This window comes from Culex quinquefasciatus, chromosome 3 (genome assembly GCF_015732765.1).
Source record: "Culex quinquefasciatus strain JHB chromosome 3, VPISU_Cqui_1.0_pri_paternal, whole genome shotgun sequence".
Taxonomy (NCBI): Eukaryota; Metazoa; Arthropoda; class Insecta; order Diptera; family Culicidae; genus Culex; species Culex quinquefasciatus.
Window position 1 is genome coordinate 142,237,957 of NC_051863.1, and position 20,183 is coordinate 142,258,139.

At 43.3% G+C, this 20,183-nt stretch overlaps 3 protein-coding genes across 3 annotated transcripts in view; 1 reads left to right on the top strand and 2 right to left on the bottom strand.

The window, feature by feature from the left end:
• The window catches only part of LOC6048902 (poly(rC)-binding protein 3), a 516,717-nt gene that overhangs the window by 407,940 nt on the left and 88,594 nt on the right, over positions 1-20,183 (bottom strand). The window lies entirely within an intron of this gene.
• Positions 6,316-11,635, bottom strand: LOC119769281. Its single transcript, XM_038261249.1, has 2 exons — positions 8,689-11,635; positions 6,316-8,492 (listed from the first exon to the last, which is right to left on the bottom strand). The coding sequence occupies exons 1-2, from the start codon at positions 11,633-11,635 to the stop codon at positions 6,316-6,318; spliced, it is 5,124 nt and encodes a 1,707-aa protein (XP_038117177.1).
• The window catches only part of LOC119769282 (translation initiation factor IF-2-like), a 33,109-nt gene continuing 25,293 nt past the window's right edge, over positions 12,368-20,183 (top strand). Inside the window, exons 1-2 of the mRNA XM_038261250.1 lie at positions 12,368-12,424; positions 12,666-12,674. Of these exons, the coding sequence (XP_038117178.1) occupies positions 12,368-12,424; positions 12,666-12,674 (66 nt within the window). The remainder of the gene's footprint in view (positions 12,425-12,665; positions 12,675-20,183) is intronic.

The following is a 20,183-nucleotide window of genomic DNA, read 5'->3' on the forward strand; positions in this document are numbered from 1 at the left end:
TCATTATATTCACACTTCACACCATGAAATTAGAGAACCCAATATTTAAATGTCTGTACAACCTGCACAATAATAAGATTATTATGTTTAAAAAAGTAACGTAACGCTTCTTTACAATCGTGAACTTTAGTTCATGATTTTTATCACTTCTGTTCATGAAAACGTAGTTTTTTGTTCATACAATCGTGCACGAGTTCACGATTACATGAACAAATATTTTACGCAAAAACATGCACATTTGTTCACGATTTTCGGAACGCCTTTTTCTCCGTGTTGAGATGTTCGAGTTCATGTACCACTCTGCACCTCTCGTCGCTGAGATTTTCCTCATCTCTCCAGTTCATCATCCAGGACGGCGTGCCAAGTCAGCTGGATTGGCTCATCGACAGCATCTCGTGTTCAAGGTTCTCCGAGGAGGGTCGGAGGGGAGAGATTCATTATGGTAATAGTGCCAATAATTGGAATTTCTAATAAGGGGGTGATGACGGCGACGACGACGATGGTAATGCTTAATTTGGAAACTTTGCCCTGCTCCACCTCAATCTTGAGAGGCGAGTGCGTTGAGGATGTGATGAAACCACGGTCAGTCAGTCGGGATGTGTCCTCCGGGAAGACGGAGACGGAGACTATCCGGAGAATTGATCCGGGCGTGCTGAAGTTTTGCTCTGATCCGGACGAGATTGGACACGTGTTGGTCTCTTGGTGTACAGCAGAGGGGATATGTGTGATGAATGCTGGCTCAATGAGCTGGAGTTCATTAATTTAACAAGCAGAGTAATTTGTTCTGGTCACTGTGGGTTCTTGCTGAACGATACTAGACTACGATCATGGCATTTTTTTAGAATCAACAGTAGCTTTACTGAATTTGAAGCTAAACTGTAAAACTGATAAAATACACTAAAATTTGTTTTACTCCGCATTGTGCGAAAACAACTCTCCGTTTAGTGTAAATTAATTAGGCTTCTGTCGAGTCATAAAATCACATCAAATTCTAATTATTTCAGCGCCACCACCATCTCACTCATAATCACTTATTCTGCCTTGCACAGGAGGATTACGCGGCACGGTGTTGCGTTTCCATCCTCTTCAATTGCGTGTAACATAATTAAAACAACATTTTCCACCACCTCACCACCGCCACCACCAAATTTCGTGAACAATCAAGCCCCAGGCCATGCATAATGATTATTAACGATGTCGGGGGATCCAATTTCTCTAACACATGTGGCGAATTTCACCCGACACATACACATTCACACGCACACGAGTAGACAATTAATTTCCTCTCGTCTGCTTTATTGACCTTTTCCATCAACTTTCCTCTGTCCTCAGGCGGTGGAGGGGACCGTTCATCTTATTTTGGTTCATTATTAGCCCGCTGCCCCCGACTGTCCATTGCTCAATCAAAGCTCACCACGTGGATGCTCCCGTTCGTGTTTTCCATAGCCGTACACTGAACAAAACTTACACAGCTCAACGAAGTGTTCTACACATGATCTGGCCCTGCTGTACAGAGCACTCAAAAATCCAGGGCTGTGGAGTCGGAGTCGGAGTCGGAGCCGGAGTCGGTGGAGTCGGGTCTTTTTGGGGACCTGGAGTCGGAGTCGGAGTCGGAGTCGTCAAAACTCGAACAGCTGGAGTCGGAGTCGGAGCCGGAGTCGGCTAAATTTTCAGAGCTGGAGTCGGAGTCGGAGTCGGAGCCGAAGATTTCTGATAACCCGGAGTCGGAGTCGGAGTCGGAGTTATCTTAAATTCAACAAAAAATATGTTTTTTTATTGTTCAGTATTTACTATATAACAGCTTGATATACAAAACTTCTTATGTTTTTAATTGTTTTTTACGTCGCATGCGTCGCATTTTTTTTTCATTTTTTCTAGAGATTTATCAGATGCCATTATGTTTTTGAAGCTTTTTATTGTTATTGAAAAGGTGCATAAAAAGATTAAAAATAGTAATTACTGTTTTTGGAAATCGAAAAAGAGTCACTGACAGTTTAACTTTTGTAACAAATAATCAACGATAATAACAATCTCTTACTTGGAACTCAACATGCGCATTTTGTTTATAACTGAGTACAAGAAAATCAATGTGCTGCATTTAAAATAATTGAAACTAACAAAAAATATCAAAAGAAGTTGCAACTAATTTTGAAATAATCATAGAATGTTGATGTTGATTTAAGGTAAACTATTTTGATATCGTTGCAAATTATCGTTGAACAAATCTCAAGACTTCAGTACAAAAATGAGCTAATAAAAAAATGTATAGAAGAAAATGTAGGATTTTAATTTATTTTTCAAATATTATAAAAATAACGAAATCAAAATATTATCAACCCGTAAGAATTTTCTCATACTGTATGTCTCACGCCAATATGACGGAAGGTGAATATCATTGCAAATCAATGTACCTTAAAAAAATTAAATACTTGTGACCTAGAAAATATTTTACTTGTGGACATTTGTTTTTTTATTATATTTTAAGTTTTTTTCATATATTTTGATGGAGGCGCAAGATCATTCATAAAGCTTCGTTTTAGGTGAAGATTCACGAAGTATCGTGCGCCTCCTTTTTAATGTATATTTATTTATTTATATATCTTCGTCTTGAACAGACTGTTTCCTAACAGCTAATTATTTTCTTAAAACTATCTTTCGTCGTATTTAAAACAAAACGGTCAGGAACTACTTTAAACAAACGACAGCATACATCAAATGGTTGGTTGTGTCCATACACAAATATAGGGATGTTATGAAAATTTACTATTTATAATCTAGGTTATAATTTTTTTTCGTAGAAACGATCAAATTTTTAGTCAAATATTATTATTCAATCTAAAAATGAAAGAAATGTTAAAAAAACATTCTAATCTGATGTAATTAAGTGATAACAGTTCAATTGTTAGCAAATTAACAAGTTTTTTCGTGCATTGTTCCTCTTGCCCCAACGGGTTGTTCGTCTTGCCCCACTAGTTGAGTAGAACGTACGGAAAATCAAAAATTTTAAAATCATGTTTTGACATTAAAAAACAGGATTTTTTAAAAACTTGTTCTATCAAAGTCTTAGTCAAGACCTGGAATAAGATGATTGTAATAAAATCCGACAGACTTTTTTACTTTTTGTGGAGTCGGAGCCAACCATTTGTTGAAAGCTGGAGTCGGAGTCGGAGTCGGAGTCGGCTAGAGTTGGTAGGCCGGAGTAGGAGTCGGAGTCGGAGCCAACCATTTGTTGAAAGCCGGAGCCGGAGTCGGAGTCGGAGTCGGCTAGTCTGAGAAAGCCGGAGTTGGAGTCGGAGTCGGAGTCGTTTGAAATATGACCCGACTCCGCAGCCCTGCAAAAATCAATCGCAAAACACTTGAATTTTGGGCACCTAAAGATGCTGTCAATTCAATAGCACAACACTTGGATTTGATGTGTTGTGTCACATGAAAAACTACATTATATCTATTGTTTTTAAATCATTTTTCCTTCTATAATCAATGCATGTTTGTATGTAATAGAAGTGGATTTCGGTTTGTTAAAAAAAAAGAAGAAGTTGCGTCATGAAATTAATTTGACAGCTTTTATTTTCAACTTTGCTTGTCAAAAATTGATTTTTTTTCGTTGTTGAATTGTCTCTTCTTCCGGCTTTCAGGATCGTCCTCCTAGTCAGGTTGTTCGCCACCACCGCTTGCTGCAGAGATGGAGGCCCCGGGGAATCTTCTGGTTGCCCCTGATTCTCACCGCTCCTTGTCCTCACCGACACCGATTCTCCAGCGCCCGGCGAGTGTTTTCCTTAATTCCATCAAACGCATCAACTGCAGCTCAATCGAATCCTTCCTGCAAATTAATCAAAATAAATCCAAAATCAAAACAAAACCCCACTTAAAAATCTTTCTCCACACTCACCAAGTGGGTAAATATCCGGAAAAGCACCTCTATCGCCAAAGTTGGCCTCTTTCCGGGTCCGGGAGACCGAGCCCTTCCTTTGGCCATACGGATCCTGAGTCCGAGGACACAGCCTTGTGGCGATGCTCGTCTTTGCGGCTACAAACCGGGCAGGCAATTTACTGGACAGGAACATGGCGGCAGCGAACTCACGCGGTCATTCGGGCCTGCGAAAAACGAACACACCGGCGGACCGCCAAAACACAAATGAAGAAACGAAGCAAAGTCTGACGAAGCTGTCACGAAACTGCAATTCAAATCAAAACAAGATCAATTTCAAGTGTTTTTCTCATCGCTTTGAACAGTTCAGCACAGTGGGGCAAATTCATGAGCTAAACACTTGAAAAGTTTGAGCCACCCAAGTGAAAATAAGGTGTCAAAAAATACCAAAAAGTCAATCGCTAAAACACATGAATTTGATAATGGATTGGATTGAAATTCAAACACAAATAAATTAGATCTAAGATGTGGCTTTATTGAATCATTCAAGTGTTTGGGCACTTGAATAAAACGTGTGGCGTATTTTCAGTGTACCCGGCAGTCTCAACGTGGTGCGTGCCCAGTTGGTGACCAACAGTGTGTGGTTGTGTGGTGTGGTGAAGTCATAATATCGTTTTAATGTCATTTCCGAGTGAACCACTTGTTTCCGCGTCGAAAGGTACCGTTGTGCGGGGTTGGTTTGAGTTTCTAGAGACTACGATAATTGGAAAGATCTCCCACAGCCGGCTGTCTTAGAAAGAACCTTTTGGCAATTTTAAGAAATCCACCACCAAAATTAAAGTATTATTTATATAAGCATCCGATTGTTTGCCTTAAGAAAAAAAACTTACCACTTGAAAATATCATCATGGTCGCAACGCATGCTCAGAGCGTATCCTAACCCTTTTACCTTCCTAGAAACCGCCCAACTCCAAGCGAAACTAATTTGGGGTTAACGTGGAGATTTTGCCTTATCCCCTTTTATTTAAATCGTATTTTTCAACATAAGAAGTATGGAATGCCTGCATTCAAATGCTTTTTTATCAACATTGCTAAACATTATCGTTTAAAAGATATTCGTTGTCCTGAAAAAACAATCTTTATGACAAATTCTCAAAATCCACTGAACGGATTTTCACCAGGGCGACTTTTGTAAAAGTCTCAAAATTATGTGATTCAAATATGAGGTTGATCCGTTCAATAGTTTTTAAGATATTGCAGTAAAAGTTACCATTGGTTTACATAGTTTTCTTTAGGCTAATGACGATATCTTAAAAAATAAAAATTTTCTTCAAAACGCATTTAATGTTAGACCACTTATATTTAAAATTTCAATAGATTTGTGTTCGGACCCGTGAATTGGCCAACCTCGAAATCCGCGCTCACCTGATTTTATCCTGTTCGTTGGACGTCTAATTTCTACGTTGTGTTTTCGTCGTGTGTTGTGTGTTTGTGTGTTGTGTCGTCCTCTGTGTGTTCCGTCCCTTTCCGTTCCAAAACTCCTTCCAAATCCTGTCCGTCCCGTTTCCGTCCCGCTTTCTTCCTTCTTTCTTTTGTAGGTTCCACAGGTAAGTATTTTCAGGCGGTTCCAGCAGCGGCAGCAGTAACTTTCTTCCCACAGCAGACAAAACTTCGGCAGCAGAATCTTCTTCTTTTCCAGGCAAACGGCGCACGAGAACGGCGGAATCGACCAGGGTTCGCAGTGGTCAAACGGGTAAGTAACGGCAAGTATTTTCTTCTTCACAGGTAAAAACACAGAAACGACTTTTCTTCATAAAACTACAAAATTTATTCAGACCGACTGAGACTTTATTTCCTAAGTCCAAGAAGTAAACAAAGTGTTCTTCTCAACGCGATCCGACCGCGACGACGATCTATTTCGAATGATAATTTGGCCAAGGCAGTGTGAAGAGGAATGCAGAAAAAACGGTGCAATTGTGCGCGTGATCGCGACGATCAAGACTACCACTACCACCACCCTGCCGTGTATGTACGCAAATTATAGCAAGAGAATTTATGCTACACGGCAGGGTGGCGAGTCAATTTTACTCTTCAACCGAACATGCCGCACAGAAAAAAATCAGTTCCCGTAATCGCGAATTAAGTTCACGAATGTGAGATCCACGAAGGAATTTATTCATGAGTATGGTGCATTTGCACCATAAACGTGAATATATTCCTTCGTGGTTCTCATAATCGTGAAATGACTTCACGGTTTCGAGAATTGTTTTTTTTTCTGTGCGGCCACCTTAAATTCTCTGGGAATTTAAACACAAACAAATCTAGCGCTAAATTCAAAAAACTAAACCTACTTAAACTAGCACTTTAAAAAATTCAAATTTTCTTCTGACGCCTTCTTCACCAACTCCGTTGCGCCGTAGGGTTGACGGTTGACGGCGATCTTCCTCCTACGCTGCGCCTTGTGTCGGTTGAGGGTTGAAGGTGTTCGTGAGCTGCACCGCCGAGGCCTTCTCGAACGGCAGCAAACAGATACGTGCGGACTGCCGCTTGTAGACCGCACCGTTCGGCAAACGCAGCTTCACGACGCGGACGACGCCGTCGGGGCCTGGGTAGACCTCAACGATCCGCGCGAGGGGCCACTCGATTGCCGCCTTGTTGTCCTCCTTGAGGATCACCATCTGTCCAGCCTTCAGCTGGGTCGCTTGCGGGAATTTCTGGTTCTGGTTGTGGAGCTGCGAGATGTACTCCCGCCTCCACCGCTTCCAGTGTTGCTGTACCAACTGTTGCAGTTGCTGGTAGTGTTGCAGCCGGTTCGTGGGAACGTCCGTGTAGTCCGGATCCGGAATCGCTAGCAGCGACGATCCGGCGAGAAAGTGCCCGGGCGTGAGCACGTCCAGTTCGTCCGGGTCCTCCGACAACGGGGTAAGCGGGCGCGAATTCATGGCCGCTTCGATCTGGGTGAGGACGGTCGCCATGTCCTCGAAGGAAAGTTGTCGTTGACCCAGCACACGGACGAGCGACGTCTTGGCCGACTTCACGGCCGCCTCCCATAGGCCGCCGAAGTTCGGCGCTCTCGGTGGAATGAATTTCCACTCGATCCCACGACGTGACGCTTCGCTGGTGATCTCCGTGATCACCTTGGTGTCTCGAAGCAGCTCGTACAGCTCGCGCAGGTGGTTGCTTGCTCCCTGGAAGTTGAGACCGTTGTCCGAGTGGATCTCGGACGGTAGACCTCGGCGAGAAACAAAACGACGCAGGGCAGCAAGAAACGCAGCGGTGGTCAAGTCCCCCACCAGCTCCAGGTGGACCGCTTTCGTGCTGAAGCACACGAAGACCGCGATGTACGCCTTCTGCGCAGCTGCTCGACGGTGTACGGGCTTCAGGTAGACAGGGCCACAATAGTCTACGCCGGTGACGGTAAATGCGCGAGAGGGGGTTGTTCGAGGTTTTGGGAGTTGACCAGGGGGTTGCTTTACAGGGGCAGGGTTGGTACGGAAACAGCGCACACAGTTGCGAAAGGTGTAGTTCGCCAATTGTTTGCCGTTCAACGGCCAGAATTCGTGCCGAATCTGAGCGAGTGTCATACGGGGGCCAGAGTGGAGTGAGGTTTCGTGGTACGCGACCGCCATTTGTCGCGTGAAAACGTTACTGCTGGGAAGGATCATGGGGTGTCGGGTAGAGTACGCTTCGCCTGCGAGTCCAAGCCGGCCACCAACGCGCAGAATGCCCTGCTGGTCGAGAAACGGGTTGAGCAGCTTCAGCGACGAGTGAGCCGGAACGAGTCGGTGGTTTGCGAGCGCCTTGATCTCCGCGGTGAAGGGTTCCTGCTGCACGCCGCGCACGAGCGCGAACTTTGCCTCCTTCAAATCTCCAACGGTGAGAAATGGGGTTCTAGGGGGCTGCTTGCGACGCTGACATCTCCGGACAAACCTCACGCAGTACGCCGTAATCCTCAGCAGCTTCCAGTAACTGCCGTAGCGATCGATGAGCGGGTGAGGTTCTGGGGAAGCAGACACGATCAGCACGTTCTTCTTCTTCTCCAGCAACTCTTCAGCAGGCTCGTCGACCTCCAAATGCTTCACTCTGCTCCAGTACTCCTCGAAGGACTCCAACCACTTCGGACCATAGAACCACAGCCGCAATCCAACGAGATCTTTCGGCATGACTCCACGGGAAACGAGATCCGCTGGGTTTTCAGTCCCCTTGACGTGGTTCCAGCGATGCCCTTTTGTCAACTCCTGGATGTGCGAGACTCGGTTCGCAACGAACGTGGGCCACACGTACGACGGTGACCTCAGCCACGCCAGCACGACTGTCGAGTCCGACCAGAACCAACTCTCCGTGCCCTCTATCTTGAGGGCTTGCACGACCTTCCGGTACAACCTTGCTGCCATCAAAGCTGCACACAGCTCCAACCTCGCCAGGGTGACCTTTTTCAACCCTGCGGGGCGCGACTTGGCCGCCAACAGCGAAATTTTGACCAGCCCCGACTGGCTGATCGATCGAGCGTAGATGCACGCTCCGTAGGCCGCTTCGACGCATCCGCGAACACGTGAAACTCGACATGGACCGGATTTTCCACGAAAGCGCACCTGTCGACCGAAATCTTCGACAACTCCGGCAACTGCTGGTAGAACTCAGTCCACCTCCCGGCCAAATCCGGTCTCAATGGGTCGTCCCAGCCTTGAGTCGCGACCCACAGCAGCTGCATTCGAATCTTGGCCCACGAAATGACCGGAGCAGTGATCCCAGTTGATCCCAAAGTTGGGCAATGACCGAATAGACCTTCCGTCTGGTCCATTGCCCATTCACGGACAAACCCGTGACATCGATGCCGAGAACGTCTGGCCCTGGCTGCCAGTTTATTCCCAACGTCTTCACCTGCTCCTGGTCGAAACTGAGCGTGGTCTGCGTGCCCAAATCGTCCGCAGCCAGCCCTGCCAACGCCCCTGTGGCGTTTGACACCCACTTGCGCAGCCTAAATCCACCTTTCGGCAACAGCTGCTCCAGCTCCTGCCGCAACAGAAGCGCTTCTTCTTCGGAGTCCGCTCCGCCGATGAAATCGTCCACGTAGAAGTCACGCAACAGTGCTTCCTTCGCACGTGAATACACCTCTCCTTCGTCCTGCGCCAACTGCTGCATACAGCGCGTGGCAAGGTATGACGATGGGGCCAACCCAAACGTCACCCGTAGCATCTCGTACGTCCTTATTGGCTCCGACGGCGAAGGCCTCCACAGAATCCGCTGCAGAGGGGTATCGTCCGGATGGACCTTAACCTGCAGGTACATCTTCTCGATGTCCGCAACCAGAGCTACCTGCTTCTTCCGAAAGCGCAACACCAAATCGAACAACGGGTCCTGGAGAACCGGACCAACCATCAGCGCCTCGTTCAGTGAGAAATTCGACGTCGTCTTGGCAGAACCATCGAACACGGGCCGGATCTTCGTCGTCGTGCTGGACTCCTTGAAGACCGGATGGTGAGGCAGGTAGCATTCGAGCCGCTTGTCGCTCTTCAGCTCCTCCTCCGAAACAACCTTCATGTGGTCCTGATCCAAGTACGCCTGAATCGCCTCGTTGTACCGCTTTCGCAAGCTTTCGTCCTTGCCCAGCCTCCGCTCCAACTGCATCAGCCGCCGCACCGCCGAATTTCGCGATTCGCCGACCATCTTCTCGAAACCCATGCGCTTCGGAAGTCGCACCACGTATCGACCCGTGACGTCGCGTGAAAACGTGGCCTGAAAATGCTCCTCACAGTCCTGTTCCTCTTGCGACCGCTTCGGTGCCTCCTGCAGCTCCTCAATCGTCCAAAAACGCTCGATCTTCTCCTCCAGGGTCGCATTGACGGAGACGTGACAGCTCGGGACGGGGTTTAGACTCCCCAGATCGGTCTTTCCCGCAGCTATCCAACCGAAGACCGTGTTCACGAACAGCGGAAGACCTTCTCCCGGCCGCTGGATCTGCACCCGGCCACCATTCAGCAACAGAAACTCGTAGAAGAACTCCAGCCCCAGCAGCAAATCGATTGGAGCCCGCTTGTGGAATCCGGGATCCGCCAACACCATGTCAGAGGGCAAGTTCCACTGGTCGATCGGAATTGTGGCCGACGGCTGGTCCTCCGTCACCTTCTTCAGCACCAGACACTCCATCGGGACCGTATAGTTGGTGACACGCGAGGATACAATCGCCGACACCGAGTTATCAACCTGCATACGGGAACTTCCGACGCCGGAGATTGGCACGCTCACCTTCTTCCGCGGCAATCTCAAGATCTGACACAGTCGCTCACTGATCAGATTCGCCTGCGACCCGCTATCGAGCAACGCTCTTGCGGTGTGCAACCGGCCATGGCAATCCTTCACCGCCACGAGCACCGTCGACAGGAACACGTGGACCTTCCGAGACTCCGCTGCCACATTTGCAGCGTAAATTGTGGCCACCGAACTCGTCACCGCTTGCGGTTGAACTGCCGGCGCCATCAAGGAACGCGAACCACCCTCCTGTGAATCTCCCGTTACCGCAGCGTTCGGAGTGGAACCGGAACCAAGCCTACCAACAGGATGCAGCAATGTGTTGTGCTTCTCGCTGCAATTGGAGCAGCGACTTCTGACATTGCAGTCCCTCACGAAATGGCCACCCCACAGACAATTTCTGCAGAGCCTCTTCGACAACACCAGCCTGTTACGACCATCCAGTGACAACTTCTTGAAGTCCGAACAGCTCGAAAGCGAGTGTGGGCCGCTACACATCCTGCACTTTGGAGAGGAAGAGTCGGAAGCGGCGTTCACTGTCAGCTTCGGGAACGATTTCTTGGGCTGGGCTGTTGGAACCGAAGACACGGAGGGAGAACCACGCTGATTGCCCAACAGCTGATCAACTGCGACCGCATCCAAGACCTTCGTCCGCTCCTCCAGGAACGCTATCACGTCGGTGAACTGCGGGTCCTCCTTCTTGGCTGCCAACGCCTCCCATTCCTTCTGCGTCACGTCATCCAGCTTCGACACCAACAACTGCGTCAGCATCACGCCCCAGCCACCGGTCACTTCGCCCAACTGGTCCAGAATCTGCGTACAGCGGCTGAAGTGATCCACCACGTCGTGGATGCTACTCGACGACACCCCTTTCACTCGCGGAAACTGAAGCAACCCGTTGACATAGCGCTTCTTCTGGAGATACTTGTTTGCATGTCGCTTGACCAACAAGTCCCAGACCACCTGGTAGCTCTTCGCGCTGAACTCACTCGAGTTGATCATCCTTTTGGCCTCACCGGTAAGACAGTCTCGCAAGTAGTGGTACTTCTGAATCGCGGTCAAATCAATGTTTTCGTGGATGAGGGACTTGAAAGTGTCGTGGAAAGGCAACCACTCATCGTACTCCCCACTAAACTTCGGCAAAGTGATCTTCGGCAACTGTATGCCGGCACGCGCAACGCATGCGCTGGACCCAGACGCAACCCCAGAAGGCAACCTCGACTTCAACCCTGCCCTTACCTTGTGGTACAACCCCTCGAACTGCTCTCGGACTCGCTCATGTTCCTCCTCCATGGCTGTGGCATCATCCTCTTCCTTGAGGTCCTCCTCCTCGATGGTCTCGATCTCAAGCTGGAGCGCCTCGAACTCCGCCCAGGCCTGGTTGACCGCATCGAGCCGCGACTGCACCTGATCGGCGTGCTTTTCCAGCACAAAGTTCTGCAGGAACTTGTCGGCGCGGTTGAGAGACGCGAGGATGGTGTTGCGTATCTTCAGCTTGTACGACACCTTCTTCGGCATGGTGACGCAGGGCAACTGAACTGCAAAAGAGAGCGAAGCGAAGCACCACACAAACAATCGCTAGGGAGTTGGAAAGAGGCTCACCTGTGAGCCTATTTAACAAGGCCTTGTATGTTTAACGCCCAACAGGATACTCTCCAAAACTCTCCGCCGGCCGATGCACAGCCGCAGCGATGACGTCGCCGAAGAACAGCGTAAATCCCTCGAGAGCAGCGCGTCGTCCACCGAGAAAGGCAAAATATTGCAAACACCATCGAGCAACGAAATTCCAGCCGAGTACTCACCCTGTGAGCCTGGCTGTACAGGCCTTGCAAAGATCCGTAACTAAATACGCGCCCCCGGTAAAAACAACACCCGTAGCACGGGTAAACAATGGCCAAACAGGCCAGCAGTACCTTCCGTACTCCAATCGTCGCCGAAATAACCAGCGGTCGGTCCAAACAGCTCGTGATCGTCCAGCAAATCGTCCAACAGAAACTCAGCAGCAGCAGAAGTCGCGAACAGCAGCACCGAAAAAGTTCAAAACAGCGCAATGAGGACACCAGTTACGGGAAAAATGGGGACAAGTGTACTCACCGTGTGAGCCTGTCCACCAGGCCGTGCACGTATCAATGGATGTCCTCTTCACCCGCGCGGGGTCGCTGAACTTTCCTCTCCGGTCGATGTACTCTGCTACTGCTGAGCGCCAAACCAAAACAATCGCGATGGCCGCGAACTTTCTCCGCAGCAGCGATGGCGAACTCGTTCGGCGCGCAGATGATCGCGATGGCGTTCGATGGGCCACCCGAGGTACCTATCCTGGTCACGGCACCAATGTTCGGACCCGTGAATTGGCCAACCTCGAAATCCGCGCTCACCTGATTTTATCCTGTTCGTTGGACGTCTAATTTCTACGTTGTGTTTTCGTCGTGTGTTGTGTGTTTGTGTGTTGTGTCGTCCTCTGTGTGTTCCGTCCCTTTCCGTTCCAAAACTCCTTCCAAATCCTGTCCGTCCCGTTTCCGTCCCGCTTTCTTCCTTCTTTCTTTTGTAGGTTCCACAGGTAAGTATTTTCAGGCGGTTCCAGCAGCGGCAGCAGTAACTTTCTTCCCACAGCAGACAAAACTTCGGCAGCAGAATCTTCTTCTTTCCAGGCAAACGGCGCACGAGAACGGCGGAATCGACCAGGGTTCGCAGTGGTCAAACGGGTAAGTAACGGCAAGTATTTTCTTCTTCACAGGTAAAAACACAGAAACGACTTTTCTTCATAAAACTACAAAATTTATTCAGACCGACTGAGACTTTATTTCCTAAGTCCAAGAAGTAAACAAAGTGTTCTTCTCAACGCGATCCGACCGCGACGACGATCTATTTCGAATGATAATTTGGCCAAGGCAGTGTGAAGAGGAATGCAGAAAAAACGGTGCAATTGTGCGCGTGATCGCGACGATCAAGACTACCACTACCACCACCCTGCCGTGTATGTACGCAAATTATAGCAAGAGAATTTATGCTACACGGCAGGGTGGCGAGTCAATTTTACTCTTCAACCGAACAATTTGATTATAACCCGAGCGAATGCTAGTAAGTTGATATTTCTGTTACGTAGAAGAAACGGTCCTATGTCTTAAATTTATGTCCGGTGAGCGGTTCTCTGGAATTTTGCGGAAAAAAAACCTGATTTCAATTTCAGATTTGTATGGCACTTTGTGCATCGATTCCTTATGTTCAAATAAGACATTTTGCGTTATTAGGTTATTCATACAAGTTTACATACAAATTTGTGGGCTGTTCAAAAGTGCTATGAACAAATTTGAAGATATTTGTATCGGGATGAAATTTTTGCAAAGTTGTAGGTTATAATTTGGACTATTTAGATACATTGAAAAAAAAAAACAAGAATTATAATTAAACTTTTTTTTAATTATCGAAGGATAGATAACTCATTTTTTAAATCGTTCCTAAATCGACTTAATGCAACCAAAACTTTTAATAAAGTGTAAACAGACAGATGTAATATTACCATGATTTTTTTTTTCTGTGTAACTAACCCCGGAATTTAAACTAAGTATTTATAACGTAACTGTTTTTCTAAACTCTATTGCAAAAACTTGTTTTCTAAAATAGTACATGGGCTTTGCTTGGCCTACCCCAGTACATGTTTTAAAAATAATAATCTTGAGAAAAACCTTACATGTTGGGAAATATTCCAAAAACAAATTGAAATCCTATCAAAGTCACCCCGGTTTACGGTGCTTGTTGAAATATATCGAAAATGCACACAAAAAAATCAAAAAATCTTTTTTAGATGTAAAATTGAATTTTTAATAATTTTGTCCATTTGGAAGGATATTTTGGATTTTTTTTCCTTTTCTGCTTAATTCATTCTCCTTTGTACTAGTAAACTTTTACCTCGTTTGTATTAGTTAGCTATTGAAAGGTATCCCATGTCTCAGCTTAGGTAAATTACTGCATTGATGTTTTTTTGCCAAAACAACCTTTAAATGAAATGAAGTACCGTAAACTGGGGTCAATCGGGACACATGGGGCGAATTGGGACAGCAGTTTTAACCATGTTGGAGCACAATATTTTGATTTTTCTGGTTGGTTTCGGATAGAACAGACTCAGGCCAACAAAATGTGTACATCCATTTCCAAATTTAAAAGCTTTAAGTGGTCTAAAAACTGCTGTCCCTATTCAGACTGTAGTCCCGATTCACCCCAGATTACGGTATAATGAAAAATATTGTTTATTTACTAACAGCCATTTTGAAGGTTAAATTATTCATTTTTTTTAATTTTTATAAATAGTGTTCATCCCTGTTCAATTTAAAAAAAAAATCGGAGAGCTGAGAAAATAATCTGAATTTCAATTTTTGGGCATGGTTGATCCAACCAATGGTTGCTGAGGCTTTATCGTTGTAAAGAATGAAAATTACCAAAAAAACACGGGTCCCCCACAGACCGTTATTATAAATAAAAAATTTCCACCCAAACCAATGATTGGACATGGTTCCTGGGACCATTCTGCACCTCTGGGCCGAGTTTCAAAATATTTGCCGGCAGAAATTTCGAATACGGTCAGTTTTAGTGTTTCGAGTAGAAATTAAGGGGAAATCACATGTAAAATGCGTAGGAAAAGATCAAAGTTTCAATGTTTTAACTCCAAAACATTACTGGTCATGGTTTTAAATTGTATTAACATGTAGCAGAATGATATAAAAACGATTTACAGCACTGACTTAGCCGGATTAAGCCGAAGTTAAGTGACTTAAGTATATTATTTACAAGTTTATACCTTAATATTAAAAAAAAAAACTCCTACATCAAGGAATTTAAAGTTAAGGAAAACTAGATAGCACAAAAATAACTTAAAATGGGGTGACTTTGAGCCAAGGGGTGACATTGTACCAATAAATGCATTAAGATTGCTTTGATAAGCTTGAATTTTATGTTAATTTATTTATTTGTAGACGGATTGATTTGGTCTATTTATGTTCCCACAAAGCAATTTGATGATATTGCTACGCAAATCTGCTTATTCTGTTTGAATAAAGCCTGTTGATTTAAAATTTAACTAATTAAAATAAATTTAAAATCTCCTGGAATCCTCCGAATTTGAAATTTATGCTCACATTTTTCAGTTCTGAATCAATTCCTTCTGAAATCAAATAAAACAATCAAAATATTAGGGAAACAATTTTTTTGACGTGGCAAGTTTGTGACATAGCAATTAGAATAAAATTGTTTTTTTTTGTTTTGAATCGTTTACAAATTTCAAACTTACGAATGAAATCCAGAGACAACTCCAGCTATCATTTAGCTCATATATTTTTGTTGTCCTGAATAATGATTATACTTAGCAAAAGTTTAATGGCACAACTTCCCACAGAATTAATATTTCAAACCAACCAATTATTTTTCAACATTGCAGTTATCGTCATAAACTAAAAAAATAAAATAAAATAACTTTTCATAATTGGATAAAATAATGTTGATACACTCATAGTTAGGATTCAATAAAACATATTATTGATCATCAAGAACGTTCACTAATAATGTATTCATCAAAACAAATCCTACTTCTGGCCAATGTGAAAACACAATCAATCTTTTAACAAGCTTGGCATATCTTATGAAAATATGAAAATAGTACAGTTAAATATCAAATCAAATCAAATTGTTCGCTCTACAACATTACCAGCCAAACTGGAGTGAGAGGCACCACAACCACTCTAACACCGAGCCCGATATAGTCAAGTATGTACAGGCGATGTAATTTTTCAATGTGACTTGTGTCCTAAAACTCTTGTCGGGGTCAAACGGTAAGGCTTATGAAACTAAAGCTTTATCTATTTTATCTATTTTTTTAGTGTTTCGTATTTATTGAACTTTTTATGGCAGAGGACATAATCTAAGAACAATATTTGCAACGATTATACTTTGCAATTCAAGCTTATCAAGCTTGGTGTTAAGCTATCTGGCTATTATAAAATCTTAAAATTTGGTACAATGTCACCCCTTGGCTCAAAATCACCCCATTTTAAGTTATTTTTGTGCTATCTAGTTTTCCTTAACTTTAAATTCCTTGATGTAGGAGTTTTTTTTTAATATTAAGGTATAAACTTGTAAATAATATACTTAAGTCACTTAACTTCGGCTTAATCCGGCTAAGTCAGTGCTGTAAATCGTTTTTATATCATTCTGCTACATGTTAATACAATTTAAAACCATGACCAGTAATGTTTTGGAGTTAAAACATTGAAACTTTGATCTTTTCCTACGCATTTTACATGTGATTTCCCTTAATTTCTACTCGAAACACTAAAACTGACCGTATTCGAAATTTCTGCCGGCAAATATTTTGAAACTCGGCCCAGAGGTGCAGAATGGTCCCAGGAACCATGTCCAATCATTGGTTTGGGTGGAAATTTTTTATTTATAATAACGGTCTGTGGGGGACCCGTGAAAAAAGTTCATCACAATTGACCCTCAATTTTTAATCGATGGCATCTTGGAAATTATTGATCAGATTTTCAATATTAACAAAATTAAACTAGTGTATAATTTTCTTAAATTATTAAAAAAAAAACTTTTTTTCAGATTATTCAAACTACAACTTACATTTCAATAAGGCCAAAAAATATAATTTATTGTTAAAAATTTGTAGCTCAAAATTCTTAAACATTTAGTATTTTTGAATGTTTTAAACAATCGACTTATTTTAAATGCAATTTTTCCACTTTTTCAAAAACAAAGCATTAAACTTTATGAAGAATGAGACATGCTTTAAACAAATACAGCACTATTTCGAAAATATAAATGTCACCTCATCCTACAAAACATCCTTTGATGGTTTCGTTTTTTGTTCCACTATCCTTCGGAAACAACAGTTACGCTGGTGGCTTGCCAGCCGGTAGCAGGACACGACCATGTCCAGAATATGTGTGTGTGTGTTGTTCGTCCGAATAGTTTGCAACATGAAACCCTATATTAATGCTAAACAAGTTAATTTCCTTGGGGCTAATAAAAGTGCCAGTTGGATGGGCTGTTAATGGAAACCTTTATTGTTTCACTCTGGCTTTTATTCACCACAAATTTAGTGCGATTTTGCTACTATTAAACATGATTTAGGGATGTCAAAGTTTGTTGTTTTTCCAGTTTTGTATTCGGCGCAAATTTAGTTGAATTAACCATTTTTTCAATATCTGCAAGAATCAATTAATTTAATAAGAAATTATAATCCTCATCCTATTGACCACCCCAAAAACAAACCAAAAAGGGAACTCCAGAAATGCGTGGCACAAGATTGACATCCTTTTTATTAATTTCCAACGATTTTATTTCCTCTCGCTCCTTTGCTTTACGACCCCGTGTAATGATAATGTTTTATGATCTTTATGCTCTTCCGCCACGGGTCAGCTGGCAGCACCATCTAGAGAACATTTGCTACAGGAAAGAGGGGGTGTTCACGGGGGATGAAAACACACTAAATGAGTCGCGCGCTGTTTCCTTTTGAAAATCGTCCGAAACAAATCCCATAAATTGAATTTCATCCCGAATCGGATCGTTTTCTTCGCACGCTGTCATTTATTTCGGTTTATGGGCAGTGACAGTTTGGAATCGATACTGTCTAATTTATCGATAGTTGCCAATTATGATTTGAAAACCTTTAAAAGTTTATAGTTTTTTGATACATTTTTAATGTTACCTAAAATTGAACATATTTCAGCAACTCTTTCAAATTGTTTTGTGTTTGCAAAAAAATATAATAAAATCTATTCCCACACCATCAATCGCCTGCCACTTCAAACACTAGCACAACAAGTTCATTCTTAAAACTATAAATTGATTCATTTTTTCCTCCTTCCTTTTCATAAAACACACATCCTTTTCAAAAGCGGACGCCCAGTTAATTGAAATGCATTTTTAATTAGTGTGGTTCATATTCAAATTCCTGATGCCGTTGCAGCGTTGCACGATGAATCGACTAGACCGACGCGGCCAGCAGTGGAGTAGCCTCCCATGGGCCAGGATCCTGGGAAACTGGTGCAATGAAAAAGAGATTGAAATCTATGAGAGTTGGGTGACCCCCCGGTTTGTGAAGGGGAGGGGTGAAATGTACCATGGATGATGGTATTTGGGTCTAAAGGTGGTCTAGTCGTTGTTTTCACGCTCGCTGGCTGTGATGAGGATGTTGACGTGCGCTTTACAACATCGGAACCCCGTCATCGCCATCATCATCAACATCAGCAGCCTAAGGATGAAATATGCTTTGTTGGACGTTAGGGCGATCCATTGTACAACAATACCAACAACACAACTTTTTTGAAGGTGATGTCGGTAGTGATGTCGTTACGGTATGATAGATATGGACTCGCTGAACATCCTCGGAAAATTAAAAATTATAAATTTCACGAGAATTTTTCGTGTGGCTAAAAACATCTCTTGAGATATCCACCTACAAAAAATGCTTACACGGTGCTCTAAATACCGTTATTATGAAAAAAAAAAATTGCAATCAGATTTTGGGGTCTATCGATTCCTTACACCATAGCGCATCTCTGTGCAAAAACTAAAAACATTCGCTGATGTCGTTTTCGAGATACAGCCCTTTTAAGATGTTACATCCGATTTTCAATAAGAAAACCAAAACAATCAATACAATTTTCACATTTCAAAGAATATGCATTTCGAGATAATGATGCTTTTTGCTTCATATGACTGTCAAGTATGTCTGGGCCAAGTTACAGAAGGTTTGCTGATGTAGTTCTCGAGGTACAGCCATTTTAAAATGTTATTTCCGGCTTTTTCAAAGAAAATCCATAAAATCAATACAATTTCAGCACTTTAAAGAATGTGCATTTCGAGATAATGATGTTTTTTGCTTCATATGACTATCAAGTATCTCTGGGCCAAGTTTCAGAAGGTTTGCTGATGTAGTTCTCGAGATACAGCCATTTTAAAATGTTATTTCCGACTTTTTCAAAGAAAATCCTTAAAATCAATACAATTTCAGCACTTCAAAGAATATGGAATCCAGACACCCGTTTTTGCTCATGAATCGCACTCAAATAAAATGTTAACATCAAAACAGTCGAGATCATATTAAAAATATGAGCTTATCAAAAATGTGAAACATTTAACTGAAATATTTCATAGGCGTCCGAAGCACCAGGAAGGCAAAGTAGAAATTTATGGTTCTGATTTCCTTAATTTTTTGCAAATTTTTATACAAAATATCGATTGTTTCGAACTTTACCATCGTGTTCCCCAGATGATTTTACAGAAGAATACAATTTTTCGAATGTTGGGCGAGTCGAAATCTCTTGAGATAACGATTTTTTAAGCTTACAGTTGCAGAATTTACCTACCACGCGATGCAATGAATCTGATGACGCCGTTCAATTCAGCGTCCAATTTCCTTTAAAAATAACTGTCAAGTTTTGCTCGATCATTTTTTGTTTCCGAGATATTGCCATTTTAAAAAAGAGGTTTTTTGGAAAAATTGCAAAAATCGCTAAACTTTTGGACGTTGGTAAAAAAAGGGGTGGCCCAATTTGGTTCAAAATCGGGATTCTTACATGTGACTATCAATAGCTCCACCAAATTTGAGCTTGATCAGAAAAAGTTGATTTCGAATTTGTATTTTATGTGTACAGTTGAGGCGAAATGACCCGCATGTATTCTCTTAAAATTGTATTACATCATGATGATATTTCTACATTTCCAACTTATTACATGATTTTTTGCCAGCTAAAACAAAAATGATATAATACTGAGTGTCCGGATTTCGATTCACTCCCGCCCCCCCGAACAAAAATTCTGGCTACACTCCTGCGTCAGGGAATTCGAAGCATGACGTTACACTTGAAAAATCTGGCATTTCCAGATTTATCTGGCAATCTGGTAACCCTGGTTATAACTAATTGACCAAAAAGCTTAACTGTGGTGTTGAACCAATGGTAGGCTGTTTAAATCAAATTCTTAGTAAACAAGTGTTTGAATACAAATATGTAGAGTTAATAGTTCTTCCATCTTAAGCTCTATAGAATTTATCAACTTTATAAAT